General features: G+C 41.9%; 1 protein-coding gene and 1 long non-coding RNA gene across 7 annotated transcripts; one reads left to right on the top strand and one right to left on the bottom strand.

The window, feature by feature from the left end:
- Positions 1 to 444: 444 nt before the first annotated feature.
- On the bottom strand, positions 445 to 17428 carry LETMD1 (LETM1 domain containing 1). Of its 6 annotated transcripts, none has more exons than XM_061614967.1 (10): positions 17097 to 17185; positions 16005 to 16171; positions 13341 to 13492; positions 11257 to 11372; positions 7708 to 7790; positions 5754 to 5940; positions 5389 to 5490; positions 4891 to 5043; positions 4295 to 4391; positions 445 to 1632 (listed from the first exon to the last, which is right to left on the bottom strand). In XM_061614967.1, exons 2-10 carry the CDS (start codon positions 16034 to 16036, stop codon positions 1559 to 1561), a joined length of 996 nt encoding a protein of 331 aa, XP_061470951.1. In that variant the 5' UTR covers positions 16037 to 16171; positions 17097 to 17185; the 3' UTR covers positions 445 to 1558. The 6 variants fall into 6 exon arrangements, 5 of the variants coding, with proteins under 5 accessions (XP_061470951.1, XP_061470954.1, XP_061470953.1 ...); XM_061614970.1 differs by lacking the exon at positions 16005 to 16171 and adding an exon at positions 13818 to 13906 and having other exon boundaries at positions 17097 to 17166; XM_061614969.1 differs by lacking the exon at positions 17097 to 17185 and adding an exon at positions 13818 to 13906 and having other exon boundaries at positions 16005 to 16020.
- LOC133379524 (uncharacterized) lies at positions 17070 to 19636 on the top strand. Its single transcript, XR_009761193.1, has 3 exons — positions 17070 to 18066; positions 18198 to 18416; positions 18740 to 19636. It is a non-coding gene; the product is annotated as an uncharacterized LOC133379524 (long non-coding RNA).
- Positions 19637 to 22176: the final 2540 nt, after the last annotated feature.

Genomic DNA, 22176 nt, shown 5'->3' on the forward strand with positions numbered 1-22176 from the left:
GTTTTTGCAACTTGAAGAACTGGCTTGACCTTTTTTTGTAGCAAGTGGGGTGTATCTATCTTCGTGGTGAAACATCAGTGGGGGAAAGCCTGCTGCTACAGTTAAAGCCTGCTGCTACAGTGTTGAAATTAGTTGCAGAAGCACAAGCTGTGTCTGCTGCAGCTAAAGGAAACTCATTCCTGGCAGGCAGCAGCATCTGCATCCTTTCTTGGCAGGGGAATTCTTAAGTCCTAGTTACAAAGAACTGAGGTATAGTGCGTGCTGACCATGGCCCTTACCTGTATGCTACGTAAGCTACCCCATGATTGGGAAAGGAAAATTTCAGTAGCTTTCATGATCCCAGCAGCATGGCTGTCAGTTTAAGATCCATAATTTCAATCCTGTTACGTTGCTGTGCAAGTACAATGACTCCTGCAACCAAGCCATGAGACGGGTCAAACAACATTTTGAAGATTCCAGGTAAATTGTGAGATTGTCCTTTATTAGCCATCTTTAATAGAATATTTACATATCAGGTACAGTATCGATAGACATTCATTTACTTCTAAGGATTTCTCATGCATTTACAATAACTGATTCAACCTGTAGTATACCACACACACACACACACAATTTATACTTTTCTGGCCAGAATTTCAGCTTCTGGAGTGCAAGACCTGGCTTTTTTCTTTTCTTTCTTTTTTTCACTTGCTTTTAAGTATCGTGGTTGTAGAACTTAAGACTTAGAGGCACAGACAGAGATTTAAGTGCTTTTGGTACAGATAATTAAATTAACTTGCTTTGTATAAATGTGTAACTATCACAACTATCCTGCTGAATTCCACATCTACCAATATGAAATGCATGTTTCATAATGCCCATGTGATGAGAGCATTGCTGGTTTTTTCCAGCACAAGCTCAATCACTAGTAGTATTTCAAACAAAGTTGCAGTTCTGAAAATAATTGAGATCTCATTCTTACAATGCACTATGAAAGTCCAGCAAAAAGTTACTGAGCTCTCCAGTCAGCATTGTAAAATTAAAAATATCCTTTAATGAAGGAAACTCATGGCAGATTTGTTACCGGATGCCTTTCACAATATCAGGAAAATACCAGCTACAGCCAGTACCTTCTTTAGCAGATATTTTTGCGAACGTCTAAGGCTGCAATCCAATACATGTCCACTCAGAAGTAAGCTCCATTGGGTTCAATGGGACTTACTTCCAGGTAAGTGTGTACTGGATTATAATATAAGTATTGAAAATAAGCATGGAATCATGCTGGGCCTATGAAGTTGTTACTGAGCCACATTTAAACAAATCTTGTGGACATGCTGGCATTTTCCCTAGTGCCATATTGGCAATTCTCCTGTATCTCTCTAGAGCAGGAGGAGGAATATTCATAGTAATGCATTGTTTCCTCTCACGGCTAAAACTTTGGTTGGAGAGAGATCTCCTACTGGACTCTTGGTTATTATATATTAGTGTAAGCAAAAATCCATTCCCCCTTCTGCTTCAACTAAGAGTCACTGTCACAATCTCTCTTCAGAAGTGGTGCACCAGGAAGGGCTGCCCTCAGTCAGCCCTTGGAGGAAGAGGGGAAGTTGGTAGAAAGTAAGACCATGCCATGTGCCAAGAGTGAAGCTTCAGAATCTGAAAAGAGAAGAGCATCTATTTGAGCTTCATATCCACCCCTTTACTACAAACTGTCACAGGAAGAGTCACAACAAACATCATCCATAAAAATAATCCCGTCATTCCAAACAGAACCAAAGCAGGTTAAAAACTAATACAAGTGTTCCCTACATCTATCATAGAAGTTTTTAAAGGCCTGAAGAAGAAAAGATTTTGCCTGGTACCAAAAGGTCATCAATGTCAGAACCCAGCCTAATCTCGGGCAGAATGTTCCAGAGTCAGGATGCTGCCACTGAGAAGGCCCTATGCAGAGTTGCATCCTCCCAAACTTCATGAGGAGATGGTATGGCAAAAAGAATTTCCATGGTTACTGGGTTCCAAGCTGTTTAAGGCCTTATAAACCAAAGCCTTGGATCAGGGACATGAATAAGCACCCAATGCACATCTTTCAAGACTAGTATTGTATGGTTTCATGCCACTGCACCAATCCAGTCTTCAAGGGCAGCCCTACATATAATATGTTACAGTAGTCAAGTCTGGAGATTACTGGGGTCAGACTGTCCCGGAACAACCATAGCTGGACACTGGGACTCTTGCCTCAAGTGACAGTGTGGAACTGAGAACCCTCAGCTTATTAACATGATCCTTTGGGGGCAGTGCAACCCCATCCAGAAAATGCCAATCACCTAGCTGTTGGCCACAGAAAGCATCAATGCACAACCCTGTCTTTGTAGGGATTCACTGTCAGTTTACCGGCCCTCACTCAGACCATTACCAATCCCAGCCACTGATTAAGCACCTGTATAGCTTCACATGATTATTTATTATTTTATTTGTACCTCACCCTTCCTTCCAGCAGGAGCCCAGGGCGGCAAACAGAAACACTAAAAACACTTTAAAACATCATAAAAAGACCTTAAAATACATTAAAACAAAACAACGTTAAAAACATTAAAAAAAAACCTTTAAAAACATCTTTTTTAAAAAAGGGTTAAAGATATTAAAAGATATATTAAACGCAATTCTAACAGACGTAGACTGGGATAGGTCTCAACTTAAAAGGCTTGTTGAAAGAGGAAAGTCTTCAAAAGGCGCCGAAAAGATAGCAGAGATGGCGCCTGCCTAATATTCAAGGGGAGGGAATTCCACAGGGTAGGTGCCGCCACACTAAAGGTCCGTTTCCTATATTGTACAGAACGAACCTCCTGATAAGATGGTATCTGCAGGAGGGCCTCACCTGCAGAGCGCAGTGATTGACTGGGTATATAAGGGGTAATACGGTCTTTTAGGTATCTTCGTCCCAAGCTGTATAGGGCTTTGTACACCAAAACCAGAACCTTGAACTTGGCCCGGTATTATAATGGAAAGGACAGAAGAGTGCTGAGTGTCAGGATATTTGATGAAGGCTCATGGAGTAAAATTGAAGATGCATCTCCAAATGCCCTGATGATCACTCCAAACACCTTCATATAAACATTAAGTAAGTAAAATTTTATTTCTGAGTCGCCTATCTGGCCGAAGTAATGGCCACTCTAGGCGACGTACATTAAAAAGATAAAATACACATATAACAATCACTAATAATCTAAAACTACCCATATTTCATACCAAAATAAACTAGTCCGCCCCAGAGATCCTGTAGGCTCGCCTGAATAGCCAGGTCTTTAAAGCCCGGCGGAAGCCTACCAGGGAGGGAACATGGCGAAGATCATAAGGCAGGGAGTTCCAGAGGGTGGGGGCCACAATTGAAAATGCCCACTCTCTGGTCTGCACCAGCCTAGCTGTTTTAACTGGTGGGACCGAGAGAAGGTCTTGAGTGGCTGATCTCGTCAGGCGGCATATTTGGTGATGCTGGAGGTGCTCCTTCAGATAAACTGGGCCGAAACCGTTTAGGGCTTTAAAGGTTAACACCAACACCTTGAATTGGGCTTGGTAAACAACTGGTAGCCAGTGTAGATCTTCTAACACCGGAGTGATATGATCACGGCGACGGCTGTTCTTAATCAGACATGCCGCCGCATTCTGCACCAGCTGTAATTTCCATTAAATAACATGGGGGGACAAGATGGATCCGGCAACAGAAATACCACACAGCTAAGCAAACGTCCACTAAAGGTACTCTGGAATCAGGCGTGGAGGTAGGAATGGAACAGCTACAATTTTTATTCAGAATGACAGCTGTAGTTTTTAGAATTGCAGTTTGTGCACTTCTATTAACCTAACAGTACAGCATACACAAACCCAGTCAAAGGGCTTGTTAAGAGCAGCATATAGGAAGTCCCCTAACCAGACAGCAGTGTTACATAACCACTGTTATTTGTAATACTAACTATTATTTAAGGGTCCCCACTTCAGTCTAGAGACGTGTGGTAGTTATGGAGTTTGACTTTGCCATGGGTACCCTTTCTTAGCACCTCATTAATGTTAAGTTTCATAACCTTTAGCAGTCTTCACTTTATACACATCCTCTTTATATGGCATGGGGAACAGGTCTCACAATGCCAAATAATGTGCATATGAACAGGGGAATCAAGACGAACAGATTCTACATGTTAACATCAGCAAAATTAAGGTGGGACAGATCAGGAGAATCCAACTGCTTCTAGGCTACTTGCATGTGACAGAGATCCAAGAAGAGTTCTAAGAGAAGCCTCACTTGGCAGAATTCAGCCAGTGTTACCTTTCAGTGAGCAGGAAAGTGTTAGCCATTGGGTCAGCCACAGCCGGCACAGCAATGGGCTGAGGTGAACAGAATTCAAGCCACGGATGTAACAAGCCTGTAGGAGGGAATGGAAGTAAATTTTAATTTTTAAATTGTGTTTTAAATTGTTTTTAAAAGATGTGTATTTAAATTTGTATATTTGTTTTAATGTTTTTAGTTACTGTAAACCGCCCAGAGAGCTTCGGCTATGGGGCGGTATATAAGTACAATAAATAAATAAATATTCTGTTGGATCAAAGAGGCTTTTGCTTCAAAACGAAAGGAGCTGTGTTGTTTAAGTCGTTCATACTGTCCTCATTCAACAGAGGATATTCTACATGACCGGAGAAAGTGACATGAATGTTACTTACGCAGGATTTCTAGAAAGGGCAGCAATGGCATTCTGCAGTAGCACAATTTGTGGACTGAGTCACAAAAGCTTTTGTGCCATAATAGATGCGTTTAGTCTTTAAGGTTACAGTTGGAGCATGCGAGAACTAACTTAGGCATAGCCAGTTCCTAACTAGCCGTGAAAATACTTCAGCTTACTACGCTGTGTTACAGTTTCACCTCACCGCTTGCGCTTCCTCATCGCTTAGTTCTCCCACTCCTAGTTTCAGCATTGCCTGGTCCAGGTGGTGCAGCTCTGACAAGTGGTTCTGCAAGCGGTATCTCAGGAACAGAGATGGCAAGCGAGGGGTTAGGAACAAAACACGACTCAGAACTTTCTGAAGAGGAAGAAGAGACAAGCATGGAATTAAAGTGCATGAGGCAGTCCGTAAAGCTTTCAGAGCTTGCCCAGCTCTCCAGATCAAAATGTGGAATAAAGGCAGGTTATGTTCCTCCCTCTCGAAAAAAAATAAAAAGGCAGCCTGGATCAACAGGTCAACAAATGCAGCAGTTTCCAAAAAAACTACTTGCTCTTATCTGTGCCACCTTAAGATTTATAGTTGGGAAGATGCATAGTCTCAGTTTTCTAAGCCTCTCAGTCAAAACATGGGGAGTCAGTTAGCAGTCACGGATTTGGCCAGGCCATTGCTATAATCCCATTTAATTTCTGGAATTGCACTTACCACCTGCTGTACCCTGAGTCGCTGGATGCCAAAGGGATGTCCCACAAATAAGGTCCTCGCAGCTTTAAGGTCTTTTATGTCTGGGTGAAAGCCTTCCTGCACCTTGAAAATCAAGATATATACCATTGGTAATAGAAAAGCACCATACTGCTTTCCAAGAATAAAGGAGGATGTGAGCATGTAAAATCCTGAACCAAACCAGTCCTGCTAACTGATCTCTGATCATATTTTATCAGAGCAACAAATGAGAAGTCCCTGCTTGCTGTCATCACCGGCTGTAATCATTACACCCTTCCTCAATGTTCTGCTTCACCATTACCAAAGACTGTTTTTCTGCCAGCTGGGACTAGTTGGTAATTAGATACCTTTTTGCAGAGATCTAGCATCTGTTTCCGAAGTTGTTGATCAGCTAGGGAGTGAGATAGTTGCATTAGACCATCAACCACTTCAGTGTATGCCTCCTTTCTCATATTGTGGTAGGTGTCCAGAAACTCGGCTTGCTGTTTGGAAGTCCAGAAGTGGCGTATCAAGAGTTGTCTTGGGAACAGATACCTTGGAAAGGAGAGATTGTCCAGAAGAAGGTATACATTTCCAAAACATGGAACAGCAATGACAGCTTGAGGGCCGTATGTATTACGCATTAAAGAACACCCAAACCTTGGCCATGGGAAGCTGATCTGCCTTTTGCAGCTTCTATCAATTTTGCAATTTCTCCCCATTTCATACAATTTTGACTGCTTCTGCTGGTCAAGGGCAAGAGCTAAAATCTCAGCCCTTAACAAAAAAGTCCTGGTGAACTTTGCTTCTGGAAATTTAACCAGACCTTGCCCACACACTTTCAAGTTATCTTCACTGTGAGAAGTGCAAAGAACATGCATGCTTTTATTTTTTATAAACTGAAAGCTGAAATTTTAAGGATAGCCAATAGACCATTTTCTCCCTTACGAAATTTACCTGGAAATTTGAAATCTTTCAATGCAATTCCCCATGCCTTCAAGAAGTCAGGCAACTGAGAGCTTTTCCTGTCTGCAGAAAGGAAAAAAATCTCCAGGGAGATTTTACCTGATACCACCATTCTCATCAAACCTATTTACCCAGGTTTTTCATTAACATCAAATGCATTTACTAGATTCAGCCCACTTGTGGCTCTTTTAGGTTATGTATATGAGATGGCTCTTCCAAAATATTTCTATCAAGAAACTTAATTGTAGCTAAATGAAATTTAGCAATGAAGAGGGAGGGGATAGGAAAATTCAAAGCAATCTACATTAGAAACTGGACCATTTTTATATTATCAGGCTTCCCACAGTTGCTATTAAACATACGTGCATGTTAATTGCATTTGTTTGAATGATATATGATGTTTGAAGGAAAAGGATTAAAATTAACATTGAGCATATAAGAAAAGGGTCAATTTCAGAATCCATTTGTGGAATTTTGGAACCAGTTGCTGCCTTGGATATAGTCTTAAATTTTGTCTAAGTAATCCTAGTTTCTTATAATGAACTGTACATACCAAGCAGTGTAGGCTTTTAGAGAGCCGTTTTGTTAGTTGTAGTATAATCTGCTTCTTGTTAAATTCTGCATTAAAATACTGTATTGCTAAGTCCATGTGGCATGCTAGGGCTGTGATCTAGGGCCTTTAGGAGCAAGCACCATACAGAAGTAAATTTTTCCTTAACTTGTTTTTAACTCCCAAGTTGAAAAGCCGGTTTTGGAACAGAGAAGGGGTAAGAAGCCGTTTAAAGGTGAGCACAGCAGCACTCACGCATATAAGTGTTCCTTTAAGTAACTCTCTCCCAAAGCCCCCCAACAGTTAAAAAAACCTCTGGGATTTTAAAGGACTTCAGCAGTTCTGTTGAGGAAAAACAACAGAGAGGGCAAACTTTCAGAGAAATCTGGGTGGGTACATTGTGGGTGCATCGTTGCTATACTCTGGATTGCCATCCAGACGTTCCACAGAGAAAACAGCAAAAGAAAAAATCCTTTAGAGCCTAGGCAGGAGCAACAGATGATTCAAGAACATGGAACTATGACTAGTGAAGCACAGACTCAGAAAATTCAGTGCTTGATTTTTTTTTCTCTGCTAAGATATGAATGGTCTTTCGCTGTCTATTTTTGTAGCTGCTAAAACACACAGCTGTACTGCAACAATCTCTTCAACAAAGAGTCGGGAACAGCACGTGTAAGTGAGGAGAGGAAAAGAGATTAAAAACACCACTCCTATTGACTGACGTTACTAAGGTCTCCAGTCAAGCATTTACACATTCACAGAAGTGCAACGACCCTTCCTCTGAACAGGCACAAGGATGTACTTACATGAGCAAAAGAACCAGGTAGTTGGCAAAGGGTGGAAGAGAGAGAATCCCAACTGGAATGGCCTTGATCACATCTCTGCGAAACTTCAAAAATGCTTAGTTAGTAGAGCCGCCATGCACAGACCTAAAGCTACAGTAACTGTGAGGAAAGGTCAAGTAAAGGGATTGATAGAGCAGTGACATGCAAGGCATCACTGCCTCAAAGCATTGAAAGTGACAATTCTGTTTTTCTCCTTCACAGGCTTAGTGATCATGGATGCTATAGCATCCTATTTGGAAGCTAATTATTAAAATGGCAGTATTTTCTTCTTGCAACACAACTCACTGCATTGGACAAAAGGGGGCCAAGCTGCCCTACTTCAACTTTCCTTTGTTTTTAAAAAAATGTTTGGACAGAAATCTTTCAAGAATAAGAACCCTGTTTTTATCCATTCTTCTCTACAGAGAAATTGTACTCAAATTCAACCCATCTATAGGAGAAATGATAATTTAGGGACTTTTGTCTGCCTAGAGGAACTTTTATTTATTTATAAAAAGTGTTTATATATACCAGCCGCTCACAAAACATCAGGGTGGTGTACAGCCACATAAAAAACCTTTAAAAGTGATACAAAACAATCATTACAATGGTTGGCTACTCAAGAAATGATTAAACCGTTCCATAGGCTTGTCGGCACAAAAAATTCTTCAAGAGATGCCTAAAAGTCAAAAGCAAGGATGACCTGCTGAGTCTCTGCTGGAAGAGCGTTCCACAGCATGGGATTGACGACACTGAATGCCTGACTTCTGGTTGAGGCCAGCTGGGCCTCTGTAACCGGGGAGACAACTAACAGTGCTCCTCTGGATGATCTCAGTGATCAGGGTGAGGTATAAGGACTCATATGATCCTTAAGATATCCTAGACCCAAGCTGTTCTTTCTAATGCTGTTGGTACTGGTGATGAGGCCCTTGGCCCTGACAGGTTTCTGAAATGTGCAAACTTGGACAATTTAGCCTAATGCCAGGATTTTTTACTGCTCACAGAAGAAATGATTTACAATTTACAAGTATCCTCTGAAGTATACAGAAAAAATATTTATTACAAATCTGAACTGGCAATGTTGAAGGTATCACTGAACGTTAGAAAAGCTATAAATTCACTCAAGCTGATGCCTGATCAGTGGCCATATCTCGCAACTTGAAAGGCAAAAGCTGGCTAATGTCTAAGCTTATAAAAGATCTGCTCATTTGGAACAGCTGTTAGCTTTTGTTAGTGGGAAGAATAGCAGTGATCAAAATAACATTGCTTCCCTTTTTTATTTATTTCAGGTTTTGGCTATAGAAATTTGAATCAAACAGTTGCATTCCTGGCAAAATACATTAGACAAGCCAATTTATTTATTTATATGATTACATTTATATCCCACTGTTCCTCCAAGGTGGCATACAAACATGATTCTTCCCCTCCTGACTATCTTTGCAACAACCCTGTGAGGTAGGTTAGGCTGAGAGAGAGAAACTGGCCCAAGGTCACCCAATAAGCTTCGTGGCCGAATGGGCATTTGGTAAAATAGAAAGGATTAAATAAACAGTCTTTACTAAAACAGACAAGATGATCTTGTAGTTACAGACTTGTCACTGTATCATTACAGCAGCTCAATTGAGATACCTTATTAATTAGATTACAATTGCAGAGAATGAATACTGAGTCCAAGAGAAGGAGGTGGGGAGGATTCTTTATTCCGGTTCTTTATTCCTCAAAGATATTGGTGGCCGTTTTATCTGTCAAGGTCCAGAACTTTCCAGCACAATATGTTCATGTATTTGAAGTTAAGGTGTTGAAAGAGTAATTGGCTCTCTAAACTTCTGATTCAGTCTTTGGTAGAGGCAGCATGCTTTTATGGTAACTAGATGCAAGGAAAGTTATTTGAGTTTAAAAGACATCCTGGAAAATGGCTAACTTCTCGTGGTATAGCGAAATTAGGGGATATCCACTGGTTTCAGCATTTACAGATTTGGCATCTATTGACTCACATGGTTGTAAGTATACTCTCTCAGTTCAGCTTGAACCTTTACTCGAAGCCCACTCCAAGAAGGGGTCTTTCTTGGGAGTTATATAATTTCTTGTTCCAAGTCAGTATGATACCTTTGCCAACATATACTCAGGCCTGTAGCAAAGACCTGGAAAAGCCTGCAGGAGGCTTGGGGGGCATTGGAAAAGAAGGCCCAGCAATGACTGTTATTGAAAAACCTCAGAGAGAAGTCCCTTAATATTTTAACTTGCTACTATTTTGACCACTGGGGGTGGGGGGAAATACACTGCAGGCTCAGGTGTGTACTAGAAGGAAACATGACAGTTTTGTCCTAAAGTTTCAAATTTGGAAGAGGAAATTTAAAGCAAAGATTAAGTTCTTAGGAACATAAGAAGTAGGTTCTTAGAAATCCTGAGTTATTTTTACATGTAACAGGTAGGAAGGCTCTCTGTGCTATTCATAAATACCTGGTTCTCCATAGAACTGAATGGTGGGCATGAAAGCAAAAGCTCGTCATTCAAGTCTGACTGTCAGATGTTGTATGGTAAGTTCTGGCAATGAAGAAAATTATAAAATCGGATCAGAAAGTCAAGCAGACCTGCCAGACTTTGTACTGGTTTATTTGCCTTTGTTGAAGCACAGAGATTTCTTTCTTAATCTTAGATTCAGTAAATATTAGCCTGCATATTTGTATTAGTATAGTTGATTGTCAGACAAGTTATGCATGATCCATGGTTTCCAATTCAGACTCTCAATGAGAGCCAGCATAGTGTAGTGGGGCAGGGTAGAAGTTTGCTGGGTGATCTTGGGGAGTCTCTCTACACACATACACATGCATCCTAATCTGCCTTATGTAACTGTGTTGATACAAAGAGAGAGGGACCATGTACACCGTCAATACTCCTTGAAGGGAAGTCTGGTTAAAAATAAAAGAAATAAATCCCAGTTGGGAGATTAGGAGAAGGAAGGTAAGGATTGGCTACTCTGATGCAGTGGATTTCTTTATTTCTGTGTTCCTCTTCTATTAAAAACAGCAGTTCCGTCCATGAAGTTATCTCTTTGATCTGTATATATTCAGGAGGAGTGTCCTCCCACATTAAAAAGGTAAAGGTAAAGGTTTCCCCGCACTTGAAGTGCGAGTCGTTTCCGACTCTTAGGGTGACGTCTTGCGACGTTTACTAGGCAGACCGTATATATGGGGTGGGATTGAATGAAACCAACTTCAGCAAATCAACATCATATCCAACAGAAGGAAACATGCTTCCAATGCGTGAATGTCCCAGAGTTGAACATTTTTTTCCTCTCGGTTGGATTATCTTGTGAAGCTCTTCAATGTGCAAGCTAGGAGGGCTGTTAGACCGCTAGAACATTTTAGGATAAGTCCTCATGTAGGAAGAAGGACCGCTGCACAACTGTGGGAACCACAAAGTTTTGCCCAAAATCAATTTGATTTGTTAACTCCAAAACACAGTGCAGTTCAAATACTGCACATTCTTATGAATTAAACAAGAAATAGAAAGCCCAAAATAAAAGCCTACCTGTCTTAGCCTCTCCATCTCCCTGTATGGAAGTTGATGAAACTTGATGTTTTTACGTGACATGTTTCCCTTTATTCTTCTTATTTCTTTTGCTTCTGAAAAGAATATCTTAAATCCTGTGCAAAATAATAGAAATATTTTCATATATGTTTCAAAACTCTGTTCTCCATGAACTCTCAACCCCATGCCAAAGTCCTTCCCAAGTTTTTTACCCTTTCATCTGAGAACAGAGCACTGCTGGGGAATCTTTGGCCTGCCGGATGTTGCTGAACATTCCTAACTCTTTCTATATGAGACAGTGTTTCAATCCGTTGCCTTGACTGACCTCTCTATGGTCTATTTTGGTTCTTCTGCCTCTTCTTGTTCCTGTCCTCTTTTTGTAAGACTCTGGCAAGTAAATCATTTTCTGCACTTTCGTAGGGTCAGGACATGTGGAAAGCCAAACTCCTTGGCACTTCCATGGTTTTTCACAGCCTAACCTATATCGGAGTTGTTACAAGGATAACACAGCCATTGTACACCATCCAGGACTTCTCATAAGAAGTGAGAGATAATGGGATAAAGTCTCCTAACCTCTAATAATAATAATAATAATAAATTTAATTTCTTCGTCGCCTATCTGGCCAATGGCCACTCTAGGCGACTTACAAAATTATTAAAATACAATTAATAAAATACAGTAATACAATAAAAACAATAGATCTACAACAACAATATTAAAACTGGGTAGGAGGCATTACAATTATATTGATTAACCCTCCCCGGATACCCCGAAGGCCTGCTGAAAAAGCCAGGTCTTTAAGGCTTTCCGAAATAAATTTAGGGAAGAGGCATGCCGGAGATCTTGTGGGAGGGAGTTCCAAAGAGTGGGGGCCGCCACTGAGAATGCCCTCTCTCTAGTACCCGCCAATCTGGCTGTTTTTGTTGGCGGGATTGAGAGAAGGCCCTGTGTGGCCGATCTTGTCGGGCGGCATAATTGGTGGCGTTGAAGGCGCTCCGTGAGATAAACTGGGCCGAAACCGTATAGGGATTTAAAGGTCAATACCAACACCTTGAATTGGGCTCGGAAAACAACTGGAAGCCAGTGTAGGTCGAACAACACTGGTGTGATGTGATCTCTCTTGCTATGCCTCTTACTCATGGACCTTCCAGCACATTACTACTCCCTTCTCTCCAATCACCCTGCAGGACCCACTGCCTTTGTCCACAAAGGTTCACTTTAAGTCTTCTCACTCCAGCCTTTCCCTACTACAATTATAGTTTAGTTAGATGTACACAGAATTGCCTTCACCCAGAACCTTAACATGTTATTTTCCCCTCCCAATCAAAATTACACTGTGGACTGGTTCAGACACAGTGGGGAAATGATGTTTTCTCACTATAGGAACAAGCTACAGTGAGCCTCAAGCTTACAATTCTCTCCCCTCTTATTTTGAGCTCTTTTGTTCCAAATTTTAAACAAATACAATTCCTTGTAATTCCAAACTTAAGGAATTCTGCTTTGCTAGACTAGATGTGAGAACAGATCAGGATAAAACCATGGGTTCAGATTCTGGCTTGTTCCCACAAATCACAGCTTTTTTACAAACAACAACACAGTTCTCTAAAATTGGACCAAACCACAATTTGTTTAAAATAAAAAATGGACACTTTCAACCTCTTCCTTACAGGCAGAAAAAAATAAGACGACATGAGGTGTGTGAGGATGCATGGCTGAGGCTTCCTGTGGCTCATTCTCATAGCATGGAGCTATGGTTTCCCATTACAGCCGAACTGGGCCTACGTGTACACAGACAACTGTACAAACTCCATCAGTTATTACTACAAGAACTTGTTTTCCCCCCATATAGTCTCACTGTAGTGAAAGCCTTAGCTATTCCTGTCCTTACACTTGAAACAGCACCCAGAAGATAAGCAAGGTGATAAGGAGCCTCCATCTAGGGACAGCTTAGAAATGAAGAAACTACTTTAAAATCAATATTTATAAAAGTGATTCGTTCTTACGGTATCACATTGCTGCTGGAATTATGAAACATGCACAAAGGTTTTATGAGCTGCCCTTATTTCTTCCAGTGAAAACCCACCTTTCAAAAAAGATGAATACAGCTGATAGAAACGTGGGAATGTTCTTTCCAAATACTTTTTATACTTCTCGTTCATGTATTTGACTTTTGAAACCAAAGCAGAGAGCGGTTTCTTGGAATTTGCCTTTGCAGAGAATTGGTACGCTGGTGGTCTGGAACAAAGAGAAGCCCATTCAAGTCTGAGCGCTATTGTCAGAAGTATTTTATGCTCTTTACATCACAAAAAGGAAAGTACAACTACAATAGCTAATAACAGATTTGTGGGGATCAGTTACATCTGATGGATGCATAGTGTAATAGCACAGCATCAAACTAGCTTGTTTGTGCCTGCAATGCAAAAAAAGGAACAAATTTCCATAGGAATTTGGAATAACTGAAGATTAGGTGCTTGTATAACTTTATCCATTTCTAATTCCTACCAAAGCACACATAAACCTATTTGTTTTTAAGCCTATGAATGAGAATCACAATAAATACCTTCTTAAACAGATGCTGTCCTTGATTAACAATATGAGACTATCATTTTAAGTCTGCTGTCAGAAGAATAAAGTTGAGACTTTTGTTTTCTGTAGAGAGACACAGAAATGCAAAGGGGCAAGCATATTTTTATAGTCTTGAGTCCTGGAATTATATTATTACAGGAAAGACTTTCCTTTTAAATTGTACAAATTATTAATACACACAATCACAAAATGGAAGCTATCAAACTGCATACAGTTAATGCAGTCTCGGGCTTATTAAGATTTATCAGTTGGGGCTGTCAAGTGATTAAAGAACTTTGCTTAATTGGTTAATCAATTTAGATAGATTATTGATCAACTGTATTTAAATAAATTTGCATTTAGTTAAAAATCAGAATGCCAAAAGGGCATCTCTCCGTTTTATATCCAGGAGCTTCACTGTATTTTCTTCCTGTTGAGAGAGCTCTTCTCTTAGAAACTGATTGTGGTAAGCAAAAAGGCAAGCTAATGTTTTCTTTCATTCTTTATAGAATCATAGACTAGTAGAGTTGGAAGGGGTCTATAAGGCCACTGCATCCAACCCCTTGTTCAATGCAGGAATCCAACTGTAAGCATACCCAACAGGTGCCTTTCCAGCTGCCTCTTGAACACCTCCAGTGCTAGAGAGCCATCGTCTCCCTAGGTAATTACAGCAATAAACCAGAACAAAGAAAAAGTGTGCCGTTTAGTCTCAGCCCCACCAGTAAAAGCTGCCTACGTGTATTGATCTACTAAAACTTACAATGCTATCTTAACCTTATCCATTCAAAAGTAAATAAATGGGGCTTACTCCCAGTCCTACTCAGAGTAGAACTATTGAAATTAATGAACCTAAGTTAGCCGTGTCTGTTAACTTTAATGGGTCTACTTTGAGTAGGACTAGCGTTGAATACCACCCCAGGTAAGTGGGGGTTAGGATTGCTGCCTTTAGTTGATTGGCCTATCAGTTACAAGTAATTAATGCTCACAGCTCCTCTACTGATACTAACCCAGGATGCTTACATGAGAAACAACGTAATAGTAGCTTATAAATATCTCAGCTAAAACAGAAGATACATCAACTCCAGAATTAGAACAACCTCAGGGGTGCTTATGAGCATGTTGTAAAGGAAACAACCGAGGCAAGAAAATGCCCTTCCACCAAGCTCAGCTAGCCCAATAATACATTGTTATTGGTTGCAGTAGCTGGCTGTCACTTTGGTGTTTGGCAGATCTCCTGCGGTTTTAACGATTTCATGTGGAAAATCAAGCATCCCCAAGGCTCCTGAGTTCATAGCACATGACCCATGCCCCATAAAAGTGGTAGCCCTAGCCAACCCACCTTTCACTAATTTTCAGTCATGAAAGAGGTTACAATCTTAAGCAATCTTGGAAGGAAGAACGGATTTTACCCAGCTCAAGTGTGGCCTTTGAGCTGTTTTACACGTTGTGCAAAATAAAATAGCACCACTTCAAACTGCACTTTGTACAAACTGCACTTGGGAGTACAGTTTTAAAACTAGGGGGAAAGTAGGCTCAGCTACAACCTCCTTGCTGAGGTTTGTTTTAAATGAATGAATGCTGCATTAAAAATGCTATTCCTTCCATCTGCTGTATGAAATAGTACCACCCATTATATTGCTTCAAGATTTGCCTAAAGCCAACCTCATCCAGCAGAATGAAATTGCAGAATCAGGCTGCATTTATTTCAGGGTGTGTGTGTGTGTAAAATCACATTTCTATTGTTTTCCTGCATTAAAAGCAAAATAAATCCAAGCATTTCTGTAAGTAGAATAATGTAGTCAGGAGCCAACTTTGCTTCAGACTTCTGTCTGAAATGGGTGTTGTTTTTAAATCCTGCAGAGAACTTGTGTGCCCTCCAAAAAGTGCAACAACAAAAATGATCAGTGGATGGAGCAGCTTCCCTCCCAGGAAAGGTTATTTTAGGGTTTTTAGTTTAAAGAAAAAGCAAGTAAGAAGCAATATGACAGAAGTGTATAAAATTATATATGGCATGGAGAAAGCGAATACAGAAAAGTTTTTATCCCTCTTTTATGTCCCTAGTGGACATCCAATGAAGCTGAGTTTTGGAAGATTCAGGACAGACAAAAGAAAGTGATTCTTCACACAGCACATAGTTAAATTATGGAATTTGCTTCCACAGGAGGCAGTGATGGCCACTAACCTGAATGTCTTTAAAAGAGGATTAAAGGCCATCAGTGGCTACTAAACCCGAAGGTTGTCTCTTCACTGTGGGAGGCAGTATGTTTCTGAATACCAGTTGCCAAAAATTGCAGGAGTGGAGAATGCTCTTGCATTCAGGTCTTGCTTTCACAGGTATCTCGTTGGCCACTGTAAAAAAAGGATGCTGGACTAGATGGGCCTTACGCGTGATCCATCAGGCTCGTCTTATGCTGTACATGGCAGAGCATTCAAAATTGCACACAATCTGTATGTATGTGGTCCATTCCACCACTTCACTCTGCAGCACCTGTACATCCAGCCTCAGTTTACATACGCATACATAAAATGGTACAACAGATTGTACTTACTTGAGATGGTACAGGATTTTTTTTAATGGTCCCTTGCACAAAACCCACAGACACTTCTCCACAAGTAAGGGAGAAGCAAAGCAAGAAGCAGGCTTGGTTTAGAACCTCTGATATATAATATGCCCTAATAAGGTGACACAATAGTCTTTATTGATTTATTTGCTCCAACATACTAACACGTCTGCCCCTCCGGAAATTAGCATGCTAGGACAGCTGTTTGTGTGCTTGCTTACTAAGGGGTTGGGAACCTGTGGTCCTTCAGACGTTGTCGGCCTTCTAAATCTCGCCATCCCTGACCAATAGCCGTGCTGGCTGGGGCTGATGGGAGTTGAGACTCCACACAACACCCGGAGGGCGCCAGGTCCCGTCCCTGGTTTAGCGCAGGGAATCGTTCCTGTTTTACGTGGGCGGGTTCATGTTCTAAATGTGCTTGCCCCTCCGCCATAGCCTGGAGTGGCAGCCCATTTCAGCCCGCTCCCCCCCGTTCTGCTGCACCTCTAGACCAAGCCGCAATCAGCCTGGGTGAAGCCCGTGCGGATGGGCTTTGAACGTAGGGATCGTGTTCCCCATTCGGGCCAGGAAGAGGGGCGGAGGCGGCCACTGCCGTCCTCGGGGGACTCCCACTTGCGCGGAGCCAATGACTAAAGAGGGGGCGGGGGGGATTGGGGCAGGCGCTACTAAAGGGGAGCGCCTGAAGAGGCGACTCTGCGCGTGTAACTACTCACCTAAGCGCCCAGTGGGGGCGAAGGTCCGGAGGGGGGAAAGCTCCATAGAAGGAAGCGGCGGGGACGGGTGCTCCGCCGGGACCTAATCGCACGCCGGACCGGCAACGCCAGCACAGCAGCAGCAGCGCCATCCTGAAGCAGCGACGCTCGATGGGAAAAGGGCCGAGGCTGCGCTGCTGCTGCCGCCCTTGCCGCGGGGGGCGCTGTCGAGCGAAAGAAGTTTACTCCCGAAGGAGGGGGGAGAATTTGAGCAGAAAGGCCCGAAGAGAGCCGCCTCTCCCCACTCCTCCATAGAAATCCGCTCACGTGACTACTTACTACGGGCGGAAGGAGATACTGCGGATGCAAGAGGGGAAAGCGTGGCGTCTTTGCCTCGCTTCCTGAGCACGTGACCATAGGCGGAACTGGATGGGGAAAATATCTGTGGCCGAAGTATGAACTGCTACCTTCGCTCCTCTCTCCCTGCCTCGGATGTGAATTTTGAGACTCGGGCGTTTATATTTTAATAGAGGGATTACCTGCCTTAGACTGCAGTGCTCACTTATCTGGCTGAGCTTACTTGCTTCTGAGTAGACATGTGAAACGGTGAAGGTTTGGACCTCCAGACTTTGCTGGACCACAGCTCCCATCGTCCCTGGGTATGTGCCTTGTTGCCTGGGGCTGATGGGAGTTGGAGTTCAAGCGCGTTTGGGGAACCACGGGTTTACACTGCACGTCTGCGGGCATGTACATTACACGCTTTTAACTGCGAATAAGCCCTATTGAGCATAGTGAGACTTTCTTATGAGCAGACTTGCAGAGCAGCCATAGTTTGCTGCAACAAAGCCAACCAATAATCCTTTGGCACCCCAAAGACTAACAAATATATTCATGACATTAGCTTGCATGGACTTGAGCCCCCTTCATCAAACGCAGTTCTTTTGGATCACGTGAACATCAGAGATGCATCTAATGAAGCTTACACACCATGGTATACATATACATATATTTAAAAATTACTTATTTAAAAGATTTATAACCTGTCTTTCATCAATACTAATCCCAGGGCAGTGGTATGGCATAAAATAAATTATAAAGTACACTATTTTTTTTTTAAACTAGTTCTTGGAAACCCTGGCAAACAAAGACAACTAAAAGCAGAGGAAGAGGCTAAAACAGGAGGGGAACCTGTGGGCTTCCAGATGTTGCTGGACTACCCTTCCCCTTAACCATTGGCCATGCTGGCTAGAGCTTTTGGAAGTCAAGAGACCCAACAACATCTGAAGGATATCAGGGCAATAACATCCACTTGTTAAAAACCTCAAAAGTCTGAGTAAACAGGTAGGTCTTTAGTTCACACCAAAATAACAACAATGTACCTAACATAAGGGGAGGGCATTCCACAAATAGGACATCACCCTATTTGAATGCTCTATCCTGCATGAATATATTTTAACCTTTTATAAAGTGCCACAGGACTTTTTAGTGGGTTTTTTTTACATATACTTCCATGCACATGAGGGAAGAAAGGAGTGTTACCAATAGGGACTAGAAAGATTATTCCTCCAGAAGAATCAAGTCAAAAGAGAGGCGATTGCTTGTAGAGAAGGGGCCACATGGTATTTATTTATTTAAAACATTTATACCCTGCCTTTCCTCCCTAGACTTCAAGATACCTATGAACAATATGGCTCCCTTGGAAGAGAGTTCCTAAACTTGGGTGCAGCCACTGAGAAGGCCCTTTCCCTGGTCCCAACTAAATCTGAGGACAGTGGAATACACAGGACGGCATCTGTTTTAAGATCACAGCACATGTACAAGTTGGGAGAGAGACCCAGGTAGAGATGAGTGGTAGCAGGGAGGCAGACACACACTCCCAGTAAAGGATTGTTATTTGCTCACAAAATGCTAGAGCTGGCATAGTCAACGTGGTGCCCTCCAGGTGTTGTGGATATCAAGTCACAGCTAGCATGGTCAATGATCAGGGATTATGAGAATTGTACCATGGAGCTGAACAGCTACTGATTGGCTAGGAGCATCCAGTGCAGTCACAGAACACTCCCATCATTCTTTGGAGGAAGTCACATACTTTAAATGTATGGTGTCTACACAGACTCAGCTGCCCCTGACTCTGGAGGCTGAGGAGAACTGATAGTTGGGAAAGCATTGAAAATGGTTCTACCTATGGTGATCCAGGAGAGACAGTAAAGAAGAAGCGAGTTTTGAGGACTGATTGAAAGCAGAGATGGAAGAGACCTGAAAGTGGTGAACGATTAAGAAGGACAGGACACAAATGCAGCCATGAGAGAGGGGAATAAAAAGCAGGGGGTTTAATGGTCATGTAATATCAGTGTGTGCAGAGAAGGAAAGGGGGAGATATATAAGGATCTTCAAAGTGGTGAAAACACTGCAGGGAATTTGAAAAGTGAGATGGCAAGAAATGGCCTTAGGATGGATTCCTTTGGTTTGAAACAAAGCAACCCTATCCAAGCCTCAAAAGTGGATCCAAGAATAACAACTGATCATTGCACACTACAATCTCCGCATATATTTTCTTCCATAGGGTGTAAATAAATTATGTTTTCTTCTACAAGGTGTCCCAGTTTTCTGCTATTCTTTCTCTCTGTGTGACTCTATAAAATAAGAGCCATGTGTAATGGGCAGAGTGTTGGACTTGAACTGGGGAGACCGGAGTCCCATCATCCATCATTTCACTGGGTGCCTTTCAGCCTAGCCTCCCCCAGAAGGTTGTTGTGAGAAAGAAATGGAATCGCCCCGTCTCTTGTACCCCCAAGCTCTTTAGATAAAACACAAGATACAAATGTGGTTAATAGCAGTAATAATTTCTGTATTGCTTCAGCAGATTATCAGAATCCCGTTGCATTCCCCTAAGCAAAGGACACAGTATCATTTATTTTGACCTTTACTCCGGTTGCCAATCCATCACCCTTGTCACGCGTGCATGAGGGTGTAGCACTCTCCTCTGCTGACCCTGCAAGATGTGCTACTGAGTTAAGGAAAGTCTGAAGGACATTCTTATTTGCCTGTTTTAAAACAGTTTCCTTTTCTGATAGTCATTTGGTAACTTCTGTTTTCTTTCCATTCCTACCTTTTATTTATAGAGCTCTATCATTGATTGTATCGACAAAGTGAGTTTAACAACAACAAACCAAACATCACCCTCCCTCATACAGACTGCTTTACAGTAACCCAACCTGGGGGCTAAATATACATGATTGATCTATAGGTCCAAAGCTGGAAAAAAATGGGTACTAAGTTAAACTTTTTAAAAAGACAGACATTTTCTATTTGATTAAGTTGGTCTAAATCACTCCTAAATCCTGTGTAGCGATGAACGGACAAACAGCCTCTCCCTCCAAGCAGGGGTATTGTGACGGTGGCCTGAGTCTTTTGGGACAGCCCTGAGATCTCCTGCCCCCACCTTCTTGAAAACTTTAATTCTTTTTGCTTTGGGTCACATCCACCCCATACATTTAAAGCACTCTTATACCACTTGGATGGATTCCCCGAAAGAGTCCTGGGAAATGTAGCTTGTTAATGGTGCTGAGAGTCATTAGTCCTTCACGGAACTACAAAATACTTCTTTCTGGCCATGTGCTTACAATCACAGGCAATGTGCATCCATATATCCAAAGATTCCCTTGGTGAAGAATCCCTGACAAACTGTTGCCGCAGGGTTCCTCTGAACAGACTTTGAAAACCACTTAACAGAAATTTTTAAAAAAATGTTTTAGTGTATATTATTTCTAATATGAGCTGCTTGAGAACCATTGGTGGGCAAAAACGTGGCACCTCTTTCTCTCTTTCCTTTGCACTGAAGGGTGATCAAGAAGCAGTACTCAGAATGGGATTGTGCAGGTACATGTCCTTGCTCATGTATAAGCACATAAGAAGAGATCAGCAGGATCAGGCCAGTGGCCCATCGAGTCCAGCATCCTGTTCTCAGTGGCCAACCAGATGCTCACAGGAAGCTGGCAAGCAGGACCTGAACACAAGCACACGCTCCCCGCCTGCAGTTTCCAGCAAGTGGCATTCAGAAGCATACTCCCCCATAACTGTGAAGGCAGAGCATAGCCAGCATAGCTAGCAGCCATTGATATCCTTATCCTCCAAGAATTTGTCTAATGCCCTTTAGAAATGCAACTAAATAAAAACCATCCAAGTTGGTGGCCATCACTGCCTTTTATGGGAGCAAATTCCATAATATAACAATGTGCTGTGTGAAGTACTTTTTTTGTCCTGAATCTTCCAAAATTTCACTTCATTGGATGTCACTGGTTCTAGTGTTATGACAAAGGGAGAAAAACTTTTATCTGTCCTCTTCATGCCATGCATAATTTTATATATTTCTGTCATGTCTCTTCTTACTCACCTTTTCTCTGAATTAAATAGCCCCAAATGCTGTAACCTTTTCTCATGCGGGAGTTGCTCCATCCCCTTAAGCCATCTCCGCACCAGAGCTTGGAAAAGTTACTTTTTTTGAACTACAACTCCCATCAGCCCCATCTAGTGGCCATACTGGCTGGGGCTGATGGGAGTTGTAGCTCAAAAAAGTAACTTTTCCAAGCTCTGCTCCCCACACACACGCACATAGACATACAATATCATCATCATCACAGGCATAATACACTTGTTATCTTGGATACAGCAGCTGCAACTGGCAGTTAGGGTGCTTAGTGTACTGGTCCTTTGTAAACTGCCAGGCATCCATATTTGCCTTCTTGAGTCAATGATAGGTCTGCTCTAGTAGATGAGTAGTAGTTCTTGAAGTCTTGAACATTCAGCCCTTTCTTATCAGAAACAAAGCACAGAAGCTAGAAAAGCGTATTGATAGTCTGGAAGACTTTAGGTCAATTGGCTGATAAATTCAGTCTTGATGGAGCATTTGAATGAGGGTTGTTCAGTGATACACTTTGTATTCTATTGATCTACGTAATGAGACTTATATCAGGGCTGCACGTACCCAGTAATGGAAAATGTGCAGTTGTACCAAGTTCTGATCGTAACTGGCAAAAAAGAAACCTATCTCAAAACAAACCTGCCCAGCCCAGTGCAGATTTCCCAATATCTTATGCAAAAA

This window comes from Rhineura floridana, chromosome 3 (genome assembly GCF_030035675.1).
Source record: "Rhineura floridana isolate rRhiFlo1 chromosome 3, rRhiFlo1.hap2, whole genome shotgun sequence".
Taxonomy (NCBI): Eukaryota; Metazoa; Chordata; class Lepidosauria; order Squamata; family Rhineuridae; genus Rhineura; species Rhineura floridana.

Coding starts and splice junctions, on each gene's coding strand:
- LETMD1 (XM_061614966.1), bottom strand. CDS start 17,227: ATGGCGCTGCTGCTGCTGTGCTGGCGTTGCCGGTCCGGCGTGCGATTA. Junction 7,791..11,256: donor AGATGGAGAGGCTAAGACAG/GTAGGCTTTTAT, acceptor GCATTTTTGAAG/TTTCGCAGAGATGTGATCAA. Junction 1,633..4,294: donor ACTTTCCTGCTCACTGAAAG/GTAACACTGGCT, acceptor TTCTCTTTTCAG/ATTCTGAAGCTTCACTCTTG.